The sequence below is a fragment of the Myotis daubentonii genome, chromosome 10, assembly GCF_963259705.1.
Source record: "Myotis daubentonii chromosome 10, mMyoDau2.1, whole genome shotgun sequence".
Lineage (NCBI taxonomy): Eukaryota > Metazoa > Chordata > Mammalia > Chiroptera > Vespertilionidae > Myotis > Myotis daubentonii.
In genome coordinates, this window is record NC_081849.1 from 48975782 (window position 1) to 48994251 (window position 18470).

Sequence of the window (18470 nt, forward strand, 5' to 3'; positions counted from 1 at the left end):
AAAAGTAGAGAGATTTCTGATTTTGGAGAAACAGTTTTAATATTTCTAGGCTTAGTATAATGTGACTTACTGAAAACTGGAATAATGGAATTGGCAACAGTTAATTGAAAAACGCTCTAATGGTTTAGTTGGTGACCGCTGCTCCAAAGGTTTCCTTAAACCAGCGGTCGCCAACCTTTCTGATGTAAAGGACCACCAGTGGTCTGCAGACCACCAGTTGGCAACCTCTGGATAGCCAAAAGTAGGTACAATATGGTACATTTCTTCTGAGCCCTAGTTATAACACCTAGGTTTCCAATTTTCATTTTCTAAGGCACATTGTTATCTCACAATTCTCAAGCAAGATATATTTAAATTTATATGCATTAAAAAAAAGACAGTTGTCACAGTCTTAAAGAGGCAGCTATTAAGAAACTATTTAGTTCAAACTGCTAGTGGAGCATTTGCCAAATTGCGTTTCACTTAGTTCTCTGGTCTCTGAACAACTTGAAGACAGAGATCATTATTTTTTAAAGTTCTTGTGCCTAGCACATCCTGGCATATTATGAAAGCTGATTATCATCATCATTATTTTAGCTTTGGTATGGGTTTGGGTAGAGTAGGAGTGTTGAAGATAATTCTTTGAATATGTTTCTTTTCTGTGTTGAGAAAAATAATTTTTTTCAAAGAAACTTTAGAGCAGGACTTTTATCAAATTATATTTTGTGGAAGATTAATTCTTTAAGGTGCTCCGGTCAAATAAGTTTGGACAGAGCTGGGTATCATATCCCCCTCTTAGATGGTTTTAATTTAGGTGAGGATATTAAAAGCTTGAGAAGTCTTACAGTAAAGAAAACTGTTTGCATTCCTTCCAGCTGGAAGCTAGGTACTGGGGGCCCCTTCTCCCTCAAACCAACTAAATCCTAGATTTTAAAAAAACCCACTGGTGTTATATTTCTAGATTTGAAGAAATGGAAGACACTCCCCAAAAAGGAACACCTATGAGGCAAAACCAGAGATGGGAACAATAGCAGTAGGCACTCACAATAGAGACTTGGATTGCCCTGAAGACAGATGCCAGTAGCTGCAATGCCCAGTATGCAGAACACTAAGCTTTGGGCCAACATATTTCTCAGTATTAATATTGGAAGCCAGAGAACAGTGGAATAATAGCTTTAATATTCTGAGAGAAAATAAGTTTCAATGTAGAATTGTATACCTACCATACAGATTTATCTGTTGTTGAAATATAGGACATTATCAGATACATAAAAACTGTGAGGGTTTGTCTAAAAATTTTCTAAAGGATAAACTTCCAGGAGGATGGAAATATTTCTTTTTTTAATGATGTGAAATATAAGAAACAGTACTTAAAGAAAAATTAAACATGCGTGTAAGCTTACTCAAGTAGTGCCTGTATAAAATAATGTCTATAAAAAGAAGGTACTAAAGAATTGGCCAATAATCGCTTATAAGCCAGAGGGAGGATATCACAAGCAAAATATTCTAATGTCCTCTTTACTCTTTAAGTTATTATCTTATGGTAGAACTTAACTTAAAGATAAATAGTAAAACTTTAAGAGCAAAGATTAAAAGGATAGAATTAGGATGTATAAATTCCAAACCAGCAGAAGAAAAACTAAACAAAACCAAACTTATCTAATGTGCCAAATGTGTTTTATACACACAGTGGGGCCTTGACTTACGAGTTTAATTCGTTCCGAGACCGAACTCGTTAAGGAGCTCCTTAAGGAGCTCGTTAACTCAAATTACTCTGTCAACTCAATGCAAAACATCAGCCGAGAGACAGCTGGTATCTCAAAAAACTTGTTAGGACACTCATAAGTCAAGGCCCCACTGTACATACATATATAATTGTACATGTACATAGATATACAAAATATTTAGATGTACATGCAAAAGTTTGTGTTTATATAGTATGTATATGAAAAATCTATATGTGAAGAAGCTGTAAATTTTATATCAACTTGTCAGGAATATAGAGTTCAAAAACATTATTTAAAATATATTACATGCACTATTAGACTGGTAGAATAATCATTTACATAAAGCATTGAAAAATTATTTTGTATTTTCATAGTGGATGAATCTTCTTAATTTCTTAAATGAAAATTATAACTACATGCTCTATTTAGCTGAAGGACTTTCTAAGAACTCACGTAAGAATAGAAATACAGTGTCCTGGCAGGCGTGGCTGAGTTGTGTGGGTGTCTTCCATGAACTAAGAGGTCGCTGGTTGGATTCCTGGTCAGGGCACATGCCCAGGTTTCAGGCTCCCTATATGCACAACTCCCCTCACTACCAGTCTGTCTCTGGCATAGATAGTACTAGGACTAAACTGGAATCGTGGCAAGCTTGTCAAAAGATAATGTATATAAGCATGTTCATATATATGTTGCTTGTTTGTAGTTAAGTTTTATCTTTGAACTACATCTTTGATGTGGAAAATCACATATAAATAATTTAGCTAGTGTCACTTACTTTTTTGGTATTCTATGAGATCTTTTCCCCTTGAGGTTGAATACAGAGAATTGAGATGTGATGCATAAGTAAATCAACAAAAACAGCTGAAAGGAGAATTATTTACATAAAATTTCTACATTAGTATTGCTTTGTTGTCTCCTTTTTTATGGCAGCATGAAAACATTCCTTTTGAAGACAAGATTGCATCAGTTAAAGTGGTAAGTTCATATAAGGTAAATGTTATAATGTCAAAACTGTATTCATTGGTTACTTATTTACAGCAGCTAATACTTTGTACATACTATTTTAGTCTATTGAGAGTAGATAACATAATTTAGTAAATGTTTATGTGTACTGTTTGTGTAATAAAATAGAAAATTTGTTCTTTCAGATTTTTATCCAGAAAAAAAATAATCTTATACATTAATTTGAAATCAGTATGTGTTCAAGATTAATGTCCATCAAAGAATATATGTGGATTTTCTGAATTTCCAGTCACAGTGATTCCTAGATATTGAGAATATAATGAGGATCAAGAAAACAATATCCTAGGACCTAGACCAGTGGGACTTGCAAATCATTATAGTTCTTTACATACAAATAAATGTGGGATAAGGATGTCAGAAAGGAAAAAGTGGGACATTAGTAATGTACAGAGCAAGAAGTTAAAAGTAGTTTTTCTTTTTGAGGCAGTGATGTTTTAACTGAGGCCTCAAAGATTAGTAAGAGCGTGTGAAGCTCAGTGGAAGAGTTTATGCACCTTTTAGGCAGAAGGAACTGTATGTGCAAAGGCCTGGAGAAAGTGAGCACAGAGAGCATTCCAGGAGCTGAATGAGAACTGAAAGGGTATGTAGAACCAGGGGGAAGGTAGCAAGAGAAAAGGCACAATGTCTAGGCAGAGGCCAGATTTTGTACTTTCTTACCTACTTTAAGGACTTAAATTTATTTTGAAGCCAGTTGAAATTCCTGGAATATTTAAGCAGGAATGGGGCAAGATCACATTTTAAATTTTCAAAAGATTACTCTCACTAAAATGTGGAAAATAGTTCAGAGAAAAGCAACAGTGAATACAGGGAAATCTTAAAGCTCTTGCCAGATTGATATGGGAGATGAAGATGTCATAGACAAGGTGGTGTTTTTGGTTTTTGGGTTTTTTTGTAGCTGGAGATAGATTTAATAAGGAAATGAATTACATGTGTTGTACATATCTTGTAAATAAAGTTCATTTGGCTTTAGTTTTTGAGCTTTGTCTTACGATACATTTATTTTAAGAAGTTTTTAGTAATTTTTTTTCTATTACAGTTTACTGTCAAGATTATTTTGTGTTGGTTTCAGGTATACAACATAGTGGTTAGATAGTCATATACTTTACATTGTGTTCTCCCAATATTCCCAATACCCACCTAGCACTATACATAATTATTACAAGATTGTTGCCTATGTTTCATATGCTGTATTTATATCCGTAACTATTTGGTACTTCTTAAACCAACAAGGTGGTGTTTTACTTTTAAATACCTTGTAAGAGATATGTTAATCCTTATTTTGAATGGTGGCTATAATATTTCTTTAACTTTCTCTTTTCTTACATTTCTCTTAGGATTTTCTGTGGCATCCAGAAGTTAATGGTTCTATGAAACAGTGTATCAAAGTGTGGGCTGAGGTCTGTATTTAAAAATGTAGCTCTTTCTAGTTTTGAACAACAAAATTTTATTTTTTAAAGAATAGTTTATTGATTTTTAGAGAGAAAGGAGAGAAAGAGAATTATGGATGTGAGCGCTCAACATCAATCAGCTTGCACAGCCAAATTTTTAAAGTTCATGAGCATCCATTGTTTTCTCCCCTTACTCAGCTGTCCCACTCTCCTATACTTTATACAACCTTGTTGATAGCAACTAAGCTGTGCTGGATTGCTTCTCTTACTTAACTGAGAAAAGAAAGTATTTTGATGTAGTATCTCTTCTATCACCATTCTAACCCTAAGGCGGTAACTGCTATAGCTCAGTTATTTCAAATCCAGGTAATCTTTCTATCACAATGCACATCCCTTTGAGCGTTTTTCCACTTTTTCCTTTAAACTCATGCCCAAATATGTCAATAGCCTGTTTTCTTCCCTTTTATCATTAACATTTGTGACCCAAAAGTCAAGCCTGGTATGCTTTGGCTCATTATGTTCAGAGGTGAATTAGATATAAAGGCAGGCATGAAAATATAGTGGGGTAGCAGTGGGAAATTAGAGTAAATTGTGAAGAAACCAGCAATTTAAATTGAATTCTATAGGTGAATGGTAGTCATTAAGAAGTCTGAGCTATTTAGATCGATTTGGGGAGTTTCGCTATGGAGTGAGGTGGTATTTGAAGTTACTTGAATGGAAGAAATTGAATAGGCAGAGAACTTAGAAATTAACGAAGAGAGTTTAAGAACAACTGTACAAAAGATTCTGAGAAGGGGGAGTGAAAGGGGTAAGAGAAAAAGCAGGAGAAGAATAACTGTCATGTAACACAGGAAAGAGTTTTAAGAAGTGGATGGTCAGTGCTGTCACTTTAGGACTTGGCAATCCAGAGTTCATTAATGGGCTCTTAGGGCAGTTTTAATGGATGGTGAAGCCCCAAATCAAAACATGATAAATTGAGGCATAAATGAGAGAGAAAGAAATCGGCATAGTGAAGGCATAATGCTCTTTCAAGTAATCTGTTGGTTAAGGGTGTGAGGGGGAAGAATTTGAGAATGAGATATGGTTGGAGGAAAAATCTTTTCTGAGAATGATAATTTAGAGATTGAGAGAAGGCAGAAGAGTGGAGAAAGGGATGAAACTTAAAATAGGAGAGTTAAAGGAAGTAATACATGGATACAGTTCCAGAAGTAAAAAGGAAGGGGATAGAGACAAGGTAAAGGTTAGCCATTAGAAAGAATTGGGCAGATTTTCTTTACTCTCTTGTCAGAGGAAGATAGGCTGGGTGAGTATATGGATGAAGTTGTAAAAATGGAGAAAGGCAAGAACATACAGCTAGATGAAGTCTATTTTCTCTTCAAAATTTGAGAATTAGACTTTATTTGGAAAGTGAAGAGGATGATAAGAGGGACCTGTATAAGGCAAGTAAGATTTGGGATTACCACTGTGAACAATGAGAAAAGGAGCCACCTAGGGATGAGGGAAAAGTTTCAGTAAAATAACATGGTAAAATGAAGCACTATGTTCTTTTCTCTAAGTTAGCACAGTTTAATATAGATTCTTGCCACCAGTCAGATAGGCTGGAAGACATTATACATATCTTGTAAAACAAAGGTACTTACTCAGAGAGGTTGGTTAAGGGTGCTAGACTGGAAACAGAAATATCTCTGAAGGGAAATAGGTTAATTTTGTTATTTTTCTCTGCTTTCATAGTTTTCTATGAAAGTATGTATTATCTTTATAATGAGACACTAACTCATTTTTATATTTGGGTCAGATGTGTTTCTAATTTCTTATTTTTAATTGTTTCTTGTGCACATGGTTGTAATATCAAGTCTTTTATGTTTTGGGAAGTGCATTGAACTCAGTAGTCAAAAGGCTTAAGTTCTGGCTTTGTCTTGCCAAGCCTCAGCAATACCCTATAAACCTTTCTGAGTCAGTACCCTTGTTTTATAAGATCTGTATAATATATTCCTGCATTATCTCACAGGTAGCAAGAATCTATATTAAAAAGAACTAATTTACGAGAAAGTACTACATAATTGGTAGTTTATTAAGAGTACAATTTGCATTTGGTAAAGATTTCTACCCAATTTCTCCTCCTCCCCCCCCCCCCCATTGTGGTCTATAATAATTATCAGTTTATTTTGTTAAATATTTATTGGATTTGGCTTTCCCAAAATATTGATTCTTTAGGACACTGATCTTATTTTATTTAAGATTTAAACTGTATTTCATGAATATTTTTTAATTGACTGACATAATATACTAGAGCTTTACTCTTGAGCAATTTACTCACTATTCAGAATAATATTAGACCATATTAGATACCAGTAGCATTTTTTGTTTTTTTGTAAGGAACACCAAAGAATTATCCATAAAAGCCTCATGCCATCCTATATAAAAGGCATTGGTTATCCATCCTATATAATAAAACTCTAATATGCAAATTGACCAAACTGCAGGATGACCTGTGGAATGACTGGTCGCTATAACGTGCACTGACCACCAGGGGGGCAGATGCTGAACACAGGAGCTGCCCCCTGGTGGTCAGTGCACTCCCACAGGGGGAGTGCCACTCAGCCAAAAGCCAGGCTCACGGCTGGTGAGCACAGCAGCAGTGATGGGAGCCTCCGCTGCTGGCATGCAGTAAGGAGCGAGGGGTCCCGGACTGTGAGAGCCCCAGACTGCGAGAGGGATGTCCTGGACTGCGAGAGGGCGCAGGCTGGCCTGAGGGACACACACATACACACACACACACACACACACACACACTGCACGAATTTTGTGCACTGGGCCTCTAGTCTTGTTATAACAAGAATTCAATAAGAAACTCTAGAAAATTAAAATGCATTTAGAAGAAAGAATTTCTTAAATTTAAGGAAAAGAATTAAGTGATGTTAGTTGTATTAATTCTCTGAACTAACTATAACACTATTATAAAGATTTTTTTCTTTCTGTAGGATTCTGTTGCAAAGCCCCATGTGATTGTAGCAGGAGCTGCCACAGTAAGTTATTATCTGTGTTCTTATATAATGGTTTTCATTTCGTACTTAAGAACATACTAAGAAAAAGTTAACTTCTTTTAAATAAAATTCTTGATTGTACTTAAATTTTAATTCCTATTTCTAGTCTAATTAATGAGACTGATGAATTTTAATGAAAAGATATGGATGAACTTAGAAAATTTAGTGTTAAATGTTAATACTATTTTATATCTAAAAAGATATTCTTCTTGAATATAATACATTGAAAGTCTAATTTTATGTCTGCTTTTTCTAACTACCTTCATATAGTTCATGAAATAATGTGACCATAATTTATTCTGATATTGAATAAAAATGGAAATTATCTTAAAATAATAACCTTTGTTACAATAGAGTAATTATACACTTTAATTTTTCAGTGATAAGTAATGAATTAATGCTTAATTTTTACTTCATTTTAGTGGTCTATCAAGATTCACAATGGCAGCAACGAGGCACTGTCTCAATATAGAATGAACATTACCTCCATAGCACCACTTCTAGAAAAATTGGCAAAGACTAGTGATGTTTATTGGGTCTTACAAGGTAAGGGATGAGTAATGAAAAAATGTCATTTTGTATATATTTTGAGTCACGGGTTTTTATTATCTCCTATTTCAAGAAGCAAAATTATTGCTTTATGGGAATAAAGTTTGAAATAAGATTTGCAAAATTAGAATAAATTTGAGTTATTTGCTTTCCTCTTTTGAACTTAAGGAACAGACTAATAAATGTAAGTAAAAAAATAAATAATAAATAAAATACTCTCCAAGGAGCCACAGCAGGCAGAATGGCTGTGAATATAACAGAAAGAATACATTCTAAAGGCAAATGAGAAGTTTACCTCTGATTTTTTACTTCTTACAAAGTATAATTATTGTGATTGGGAAATATAAGAAAAAATGTACTAAGTCTCTTTCATAATATTGAGTCATTGTACGTAAATACTCTTTGGAATTGACAGAATATATTTAAATTCATACCATCTAGGTTATGCTTGGTAATGAAATTCTTTAAGAGAAAATTGACATTAGATCAACTCATTTCAGGAGTTTATTGAATGTCCATTATTTAATGCCTAGCACAATATGAAATGCCTTGGGTTTTTTAGCAATTCAAGTTGTTTGTCAGAAACTCTTATGATTATTTCCAAGTGGAATGTCAAGCTGAGAAGAATAAAAGGGCTGGTGATAATCTGTTTCACAATCTCTATTTACAGCCTCATTGTTAACCTTTCTTTCACCAAAATGAGAAAAAAAGTTAAATTTAAATTATTTATGAGAACTTGATCTTCAATAATATAACCTCTTAATTGTGTGAACAAAATTTACAAATTAAGCAGTGACAGAAGAAATAAAAGACTGTCTGCTATTCTTCATTAGGCAGTTTTCTACAACCCAGTTTTAAATTCCCATTACCCAATATAACCCAGTATTCCAAAACTTTAAACTCCTAAGACATGCCAGAACATAAAATGAGGAATATATTGACTGATTAATTTAAAAATTGAATGTAAGATAAGTCTATTGCAAATCTTGGCCAACTTTACTTTAAAATAAATTACTAGATGCCTGGAATCCTCTGAACTTTAACAACAAAACATGAAATACAATCAGCTAACTTGCATGATCACAATTTCTACAAGATTTTTTTAATGTGTTTTTTTTCTTTTTTATTGAATTTATTGGGGTGACACTGGTTAACACAATTATATAGATTTCAGGTGTACAATTCTACAGCACATCATCTGTACACTGTATTGTGTGTTCACCATCCCCAGTCAAGTCTCCTCCATCACCATTTATTTATCCCCCCAATATTCTCTTCTCTCCCCACTACTCTTTTCCCCAGCATTCACCATACTGTTATCCGTGTCCATGAGTTTTTCTTTTTCTTTTTTGCTCAATTCTTCCAGCCCCCAGCAGCTTCTTCCCTGACAGCTGTCAGCCTGCTCTCTATGAGTCTCTCTGTCTTGCTTGTTAGTTCATTTTGTTCATTAGATTCCACTTATGAGTGAAATCATATGGTACTTGTCTTTCTCTAACTGGCTTATTTCACTTAGCATAATGCTCTCCAGTTCCATCCATGTTGTTGCAAAGGGTAAGATTTCCTTCTTTTTTACAACCAAGCAATATTCCGTTGTGTAAATGTACCACAGCTTTTTTATCCACTCATCTACTGGATGGACAATTGGGCTGCTTCCAAATCTTGGCTATTGTAAACAACGCTGCTATGAACATATGGGTGCATATATTTTTTCGAATTAATGTCTCGGGTTTATTCAGATAAATTCCCAGAAGTAGAACCACTGGGTCATAAGGCAGTTCCATTTTTAAGTTTTTCAGGTAACTTTATACTGCTTTCCACAGTGGCTGCACCAATCTGCATTCCCACCAACACTGCAGCAGGGTTCCCTTTCTCTACAACCTTGCCAGCACTTGTTGTTTGTTGATTTATTGATAGCCATTCCGACTGGTGTGAGGTGACATTTCATTTCGGTTTTAATTTGCATTTCTCTGATGATTTGTGATGTTGAGCCTCTTTTCATACGTCTACTAGCCAATGTATGTCTTCTGGAGAAGTGTCTATTCGTGTCCTCTGCCCATTTTTAGTTGTACTGTTTATTTGTGTGGTGTTGAATTTAAGTTCTTTATAAATTTTGGATATTAACCCCTTATCTCTTATATCATTGCGAATATGTTCTCCCATGCAGTGTTTTGTCTTTTCATTTTGTTAATGGTTTCCTTTGCTGTGCAAAAACTTTTTAGTTTGATGTAGTCCCATGTGTTTATTTTTTCTTTCGTTTCCCTTCCCCAAGGTGATATATCAAAAAAAAATATATTGCTATGAGAAATGTTTATCATTTAAGTATTTGATCCATTTTGAGTTTATTCTGTGTATGGTATAAGAAGTTGGTCTAATTTCATTTATTTGCACATATCTGTCCAGTATTTCCAACATTTGTGTTTTTAATAATGTGTTTCATGTGCAGATCCTGTTTATGAAGATCTATTAAGTGAAAATAGGAAAATGATCACTAATGAGAAGATAGATGCTTACAATGAAGCTGCAGTCAGTGTTTTGAATAGTAGCACCAGAAATTCTAAATCACATGTTAAGATGTTCAGTGTTTCCAAATTAATTGCTCAAGAAACTATCATGGAATCTTTGGATGGCTTACATCTTCCAGAATCAAGCAGAGAAACTGTAAGAATTCTTGTATCCATCAGTAAATAGAGACTATAATATCTAATTGTATAGTAACTGTATGTTACTATAAATGGTAATAAATAATTTATTTTATTGCAGTCTTAATTACTTGTAGTTATTCTACCTAAACATACATCTAGAAATAATTTTGATTTCATCACCTAGCTGTGTATAAAATGAGAGTTTTTGGGTACTCTGAAAGGGAAAGAAGCTATGGAAAGGAGGAAATGAGACTTCATTTATTAAGTGCTAGTCACGCTTACTATACTTTGTCTAATCAAGAAGCTTATAAGTTTATAGAATACTCATGTTTGAAAACTACAGCTTAATGGTCCTGCCTTAAACTAACAAGATTAAGCCTCTATGAAGAGTACATGTTTTAATATGTAGAATAGTTTTTATTTATTTCCTTATAAATAAATCAGATTTCCTTTGATGCCCAAAACATATTCAATGTACATAGTAAACACTGAAAAAAATCCAGATTGACAGATGTAAAGGGTTGTTAAGTTCAATATGAAAGAGAACTGATAATTATGAATTTTCATAATTAGTACAACAGATACTATTTAGTTATTGTTTTCTTATGAAGCAGTGATGCTTAACCTTTTTGAGGATCACATAACCCCTTTTGAGTGTTCAGTAAAAAATCAATGGTTACATTCCTCTCCTGCAGAAAAATGCATGTTTGTATATATACACACATGATTCTCCATATACTTTAAGGGGCTTTTGAACCGCCTAGAACTGGTTAAGAACTTCGGGATGGAGTTTGTAGGCTAGTATCTGCAAGAGTACCCGGCATAGAACCCAGGGCTAAAAGGGTGATATTTCCTATGTAGTTGAGTACTTTGAATGCTTAGGCTTAAATAATATAATCATCCTAGAGTTCCAATTATGCCTAAACTATAACGTTTTTTAAAAACTATATTTGACTGAACCTTCAACTAGACAGGATCTTGATAGCTTGCCTAGAATATTTTTATTATAACAAAACCATGTTCAAGATGCCACATTTTATTTAACATTAGAAATCTTAAAACTGTAGAATCCTAAGTGGCCCATAAACTGTAAACCAAATGAAAGGCATATTACAAATATTGTTTGCTAAGAATTACTTTTGTGACAGTTATTTTACATTCTTTTTTTTTTTTATTTGCATCTAAAAACTGGAACTCTATATTAAGTGTCCTGGTATCTTCTATATTGAAAGGTTGATAATTAAAATTATTTGATTTTTTACTAATTAGTCATTATTTTTTTTAATCTTTATTGTTGGAAGTATTACATATGTCTCCCTCCCCCCCCCCACATTGCCCCTTCTAGCCCACCCCAGGCCTTCAACACACTATTGTAAAAGCCACAACCCATTAGCAGTCATGAAATTAGTTTTTTGTGCTTTGTTTTGTTTTTTTCATAAGAAAAAATAATACAAAAATGTAAGAGTGCATTATAAGTAGTAAGGGTAGGTATTGTTTCTGTATATGTGTCTGGATCACATTATAAAATGAATTTTTCATTACAGACCATAGCCCCAGAAGTTTGAAAAGCCCTGTACTAGCTATTACAGATTGAAGGAATAGTATTATTTGCATGAGTGGTTGGGAAATGGTAGTAAAAAGTACAAAAGCATTTTTGGTTTCAGTGCTGAAAAATCAGTAGTATTCACAGGAGAAAATCTAATGTGAAATATATTACTGACAAGATAATAACCAAATAACTTGATTTGTTCACAGAGTGCAATGATTCTGATGAACGTGTATTGCAATAAGATACTGAAGCCTGTAGATGGTTCCTGTTGTCAGCCTCGGCCTCCTCTGACTCTCATGCAGAAGCTAGCTGCTTGTTTTTTCACCTTATCTATTGTCGGATATTTAATTTTTTATATAATTTATCGTAATGCTCATCGGAAGAATAAGCCATGTACTGATTTGGAAAGTGGAGAGGAAAAGAAAAATATTATCAATACCCCCGTGTCTCCATTAGAAATACTTTTACAATCTTTGTGCAAACTTGGCCTGATTATGGCTTATTTCTATATGTGTGACCGTGCAAATCTATTTATGAAGGAAAACAAATTTTATACACATTCAACTTTCTTTATTCCAATTATCTATATCTTGGTTTTGGGAGTATTTTACAATGAAAATACTAAAGAGGTAAGCGTTGTTTTCTTTTTAGCTCATGTTATCCTTATTTCATTATAAACTCTAGATTTTTTTAAAAAAATACCATTTATCATGCCAAAATATACAAGCATGTATATTGGAGAGGATAAATGAATGTTGTGGTTATACTTCACTTAGCAGACTCTGTTGCTTTTTTGAAATATTTTGGAGGAAGTTCAAAGAGTTTCGTGAAGATTGTTAAGAAGTTGAAAATAATGACCTGTGAAAAAACGTCATGACTTTGTGTTATTTTGCCTGCATGGGGATGGAGAAAGTGCAGCTGCTTCCAATTTTATAATGGTCTTCGAACATGATACATCAGAGCAAAAATACATAATTTTATTAATAAATGCCTATATGCACAAACATTTTATATTAATACAATCAGACATGTACACACAAATTAGAACTTACATAATGTGGGCAAATGTTTATAATATCTAAAGTACCTATTTTAGCATTTCTGTAGTTGCTCAGAATGTTAGTATAATTCCATTATAAGACATTATTTATTTGAATTAATAAATTCTATTGTAAGAAATAACTCATATGAGCATGATTAATCGGTTCTTCATCTCCGGTGAGAATAGTCTAAGGGAATATTCTCCCCCCCCGCCCCCCATTAAAGTGTAAGAGAACTGTAAGATCTTTTTTAACTGAAATCTTAAGACTTTCTTAAAATTAGAAAATGCTGTTTTTTAGATTTACAAACCATTGTCACAGTTTAATGTATTCTTAATATAAAACCATAGGTATCAACTTAAACACTATTTAAAATCTGTTAGTTTATATTAGTTTTCAAATTCATATTGTATCTTTTATCAAGAAATAAAATGTCTATTTTTAATTCCCCCCCACACAAATTCTTTTAACAAAAGCATTAGCTTTATATCCTATAAGGATAATTTTAACATACTTAGTATACATTGTCCAAATAATAGCTTCATGGTGAAATTTGAAACAGATTTTGGTTCTTTACACAGACTAAAGTATTAAATAGAGAACAAACAGATGAATGGAAAGGCTGGATGCAACTTGTGATTTTGATTTATCATATCTCTGGAGCAAGTACTGTAAGTATATTGAAATTCAGAAAATATCTTCTATATATATAAAAGGCAAAGTGTCCCCTCGGGAGTTTGACCAGGAGACCGGGTGTTCAATTGCTCACTATTATGTGTGCTGACCACCAGGGAGCAGCGCGGAATGAAGGAAGGCCCCGGCCAGCAGCCAGAAGGTCCTGATCACAGGCCAGGCCTAGGGACCCCACCCATGCACAGATTTTGTGCACCGGGCCTCTAGTACAGCCGTGGGCAAACTACGGCCCGCGGGCCAGATCTGGCCCATTTGAAATGAATAAAACTAAAAAAAAAAAAAAAAGACCGTACCCTTTTATGTAATGATGTTTACTTTGAATTTATATTAGTTCACACAAACACTCCATCCATGCTTTTGTCCTGGCCCTCTGGTCCAGTTTAAGAACCCATGTGGCCCTCGAGTCAAAAAGTTTGCTCACCCCTGCTCTAGTAGGAAATAATGTCACTTTAATGTTTTTTTAAGGGCATGGACTCTTTTGTGTTATATTCTCTGTCATTTATTTTCAACCCGATCTTTCTGCCTTCCCATTCTTCTCCTACCACTTGACTTTGAGAATGTGTAGTTTTAAAAGCAAAATCCATTATTCTGAAAAGAGAGCAATAATTTATTTGTATTTTCTTAGCCTTAATTTTAATGCAGTAGAAGCAGCTGATAATCTAAGGGCATTATTTCATGTCATCCTAATGAACAACTAATTTAAAGTTATCAAAACTTTATGTAGATGACATTTAATTATAAAAGATTTGGAATAGGCAAGTGACTATCAAGGGAAATCAAATTAGATGATTATATTTTATATTGTATCCTTCACCATATTTTAGGAAGTTTGGGAGTTTGACCAACTATTTTTACACTTTTAAAGTTTAAAAAACTTGAAACTCTCTTGCCCCAGTGTTCAGAGCTCAGGTACTGGTGGACTGTAGACCATGTGGGATATGCCATACTTCCTAAGTATTACCTTCTCCGTGAGATGGGGACCCTTCCTGTGCTCACTCAGTGCCTCCTCTACCTGGACAAAATCATTTTTTCCTTCTCCCTAGGATTCTTGTGGTCTGACAACATCTTGGTTTTGGCAAGGATGGGAAAAAAAAATCAGTTATAACACTTTAGCTACATTACAGTTAAAACAGACTTTTGAGGGTAAACCTAAGTGTCTGTCACTTTTCACATAAGTTTTTATACTGAAGATACAAACTGACTTTTATAAAATAGGTTTTAAAAATTTAAGAAACATTCAAATTTGGGAACTACTGAACTGTTTTTCTAATTGTGTTATTTATATAAAGTGCACATCTTTAAACAGTATTTGAATCAATGATAAATTAAGATGACAGGAGACTTGCTCAGGAAGGAGTGTTTTAAAATTTTCATAGCAGTTAAGGTAAATAATACTGGGGGTTTTCAGATATCTCTAACATTTTGAAAATAATGTTATTCTTCATAAAGTCTATTATTTTTCAAAAATTTTATGGATGATTTGTTTGAAGAGTAAGAGGCAGAGATTTGAAGTATTATTTTTGCTGAAGTTATGTGACTGATACGTTTATTCGTGGCAGCAGTGAAATTCCTGTGACATTGCAGCTGAAGGGACCAATTGAAATCACATAGCCGCGGGAGAGCCAGGACAGTCAGAGGCCCAAGCAAGGAGAGACGAAGATAGTTAAACTTAATTTATAAGCCCAGTTCAGAATTTATAGAATGAATTTGGCAAATTCTCTAAAAAAGTAACTGGAGATGCATCTTGAATCTTAAAAATATCTCTGACATATGAATAAAGATTAAATTAATTTGAGAGGAAAAAAGGGTTTTAAGAAAATGCCACTTAGGGACATAATTAATTGCTGACATATAAAGGGTGATAATAGTGTAAAAAAAATCAGATAGAATTAATGGCAGATTAAGTTCCTCAATTTAGTGATTCCAGAAAGGACTTGGATCATAAATGGATGCAGGCAATTTGGCATTCTGTTATAATCATTTGCCAAACTAGCATTCTAATACATCTTAGACTACATTCTAATACATCCTAAATGACAATTAAAAAAAAAAATCCTTGTTCTGGAAGGGCATACTTTTCATTAACAGATCACTTGTTCTGATTAATTACCATATCCCTGTGCTTTATACTATAGGCTTTTGTAGTTAGAAATTGCCTATATCTACACCAGCAAAGCATTATTAGCATGGGTTATAGCATACTTGGGGACTTGATTCTTGGATATTTAAGAGATTCACTTAATTAAAAACTCCTTTTAACTGCCATAATGATTTTAATTACCTAATCTTAATGTTTTCTATTTTGAGTAAAATATATAAAATTTTAGTTGTGCCATGTGGCGGGGGGGGGGAGGGGGGCCCCTCTGCCTGGCCAGGGATCGGGGCCAATCAGGGCCATCTCGCCCAGCTCAGCTGGGTCAGGGGGAGGGACCATGGGAGGTTGGCTGGCCTTGGGAGGTTGGCTGTGGGAGTGCACTGACCACCAGGAGGCAACTCCTGTGTTGAGCATCTGCCCACTGGTGGTCAGTGCTCATCATAGCTACCAGTTGTTCAGTTGACCTGTTGTAATGGTCGCTTAGGCTTTTTTATACCAGGGATATATGGATGGATGGATGGATGGATGGATGGATGGATGGATGGATGGATGGATGGATGGATAGAGAGATAGATAGATAGATAGATAGATAGATAGATAGATAGATAGATAGATAGATACCACATCAAAAATTAATGGAAAAATTTAAAAATAATACAGATGGTCTGGTAGATTGTAATTCTTGGTATAAACATTCTTTTAAGATATAATTTATATCTAAGGGATAAAATACTATGAATTTAATATGAAAAGGTATAGCATGGTAGTTACGCCTGAATGAAAGGTATTGAAGGAAAATTGGTGGGACTAGAAAAAGAAAATAACCAGAAGTCAGCCTAGCTTATCTACTAATTTCAATGTAGTTGGAATTTAAGATATATTTTTATGACTAAAATTTTATTATAATACTAGTGAACAGTGCACGGGTTTGTGCGCAGTGAAAGGAAATTAAGTAGAAGGTGGCCGGCAGGGCAGGACTGGGCAAGATGGGCCAGACATGCCTTGGAGCCAACCTCCCTCGGTCCCTCCCCAGCATCTGTGGAGTAAGAAGAGTCCCTCCGGCAGGTGGGGTCCCTCGGCCTGGCCTGTGGGGATCAGGCCAAAACCAGCTCTCTGACATCCCCCAAAGGGGTCCCAGAGTAAGAGAGGACTCTGCAAAGTTGCTGCCATACAGGGTGTGGAATGCAAATGCAAGTGTGCAGTAAACCAGATTTGCTGCCGACAGTGCCCCAGCAACAACATAACCCATGGCCAAAGGTAGAATCGCGCGGCCCCACGAGGAATCGGGCGCCCCCCCTCTCTGGTTTTGGGGTGCGTCACCCGAGAACTGCCGCTGCCAAGTCACTGCAGCTCAGCAGCTCCTGTGTTGAGCGTCTGCCCTCTGGTGGTCAGTGTGAGTCATAGCAACCGGTCGGCCAGTTGGACACTTAGCATATTAGCCTTTTATATATGTAGATTTGACTCATGAAAGACAAAAAAGAAATAATTTAAATTAAAAGAGACTAAAAAAGAATGATAACTAAGTGCCATGTGTGATCATTGATTCAGGTTCTAAATTTAAAAAAAAAAAATTTAACCATAAGGAATATTACTGGGACAATCAGGGAAATTTGAGTATACATTGTACAGCAGATACTGTTATACGCATATTAAACTTCTTGGGTATGATAATAAAATATGGTCAGGTATTTTTTCTGCTTAGAAGATACTAAAATATGTAGGGATGGTGTCATGTGGTCTGCAATATACTTTTTAAATTTTTTTTTAAATTTCATTGTTTAAAGCAGTGGTGGTCCATAAGGTCCAAAAGGTTGGCAACCCCTGGTTTAAAGTATTACCTATGTCTCCTTTTTCCCCGATTGACCCCCAACTCCACCCCGGCCACCCCCATAGCCCAGGACAAGCCCCCAACGCCCCAGTGTCTGTGTCCATTAGTTATGCTAAAATGCATGCATATAAGTCCTTTGGTTGATCTCTAAACCGCCCCCACCCCCATCTTCTCTCTGAGGTTGGATGGTCTGTTCAGTGTTACCTTGTCTCTAGATCTATTTTTGTTCATCAGTTTATGTTCATTATATCCCACATATGAGTGAGATCATGTGTATTTATCTTTCTCTGACTGGCTTATTTCACTTAGCATAATGCTCTCCAGGTCCATCCATGCTGTTGCAAATGGTAAAATTTCCTTCTTTTTTATAGCAGCGTAGTATTCCATTATGTAGATGTACCACAGTTTTTTAATCCACTCATCTGCTGATGGGCACTTAGGCTGTTTCCAAATCTTAGCTTTGGTAAATTATGCTGCTATGGAACATAGGGATGCACATGTCCTTGGTATTTCTAGTTTCTTGGGATGTATTCCTAGAAGTGGAATGACTGGGTCAAATGGGAGTTCCATTTTTAACTTTTTGAGGAAACTCCATATAGTTCTCCACAAGGGCTACACCAGTCTGCATTCCCACCAGCAGTACACGAGGGTTCCTTTTTCTCGGCTTACTCACCAGCACTTGTTATTTGTTGATTTGTTGATGATAGCCATTCTGACAAGTGTGAGATGGTACCTCATTGTTGTTTTGATTTGCATCTCTCAGATGATTAGTGACTTTGAGCATGTTTTCATATGTCTCTGGGCCTTCTGGTATGTCCGTTTTCGAAAAGTGTTCATTTAGGTCGTTTGCCCATTTTTTTATTGGATTGTTTATCTTCCTTTTGTTAAGTTGTATGAGTTGCAATATACTTTT

At 34.9% G+C, this 18470-nt stretch overlaps 1 protein-coding gene across 3 annotated transcripts in view; it reads left to right on the forward strand.

Annotated features, from left to right (window-relative positions):
• Positions 1–18470, forward strand: part of CASD1 (CAS1 domain containing 1) — a 43804-nt gene that overhangs the window by 10529 nt on the left and 14805 nt on the right. For all 3 annotated transcript variants that reach the window (XM_059712339.1, XM_059712338.1, XM_059712341.1), the window contains 7 exons: positions 2637–2681; positions 4064–4126; positions 7099–7143; positions 7584–7707; positions 10154–10368; positions 12108–12530; positions 13523–13612. In XM_059712339.1, coding sequence (XP_059568322.1) covers positions 2637–2681; positions 4064–4126; positions 7099–7143; positions 7584–7707; positions 10154–10368; positions 12108–12530; positions 13523–13612 — 1005 coding nt within the window. The remainder of the gene's footprint in view (positions 1–2636; positions 2682–4063; positions 4127–7098; positions 7144–7583; positions 7708–10153; positions 10369–12107; positions 12531–13522; positions 13613–18470) is intronic.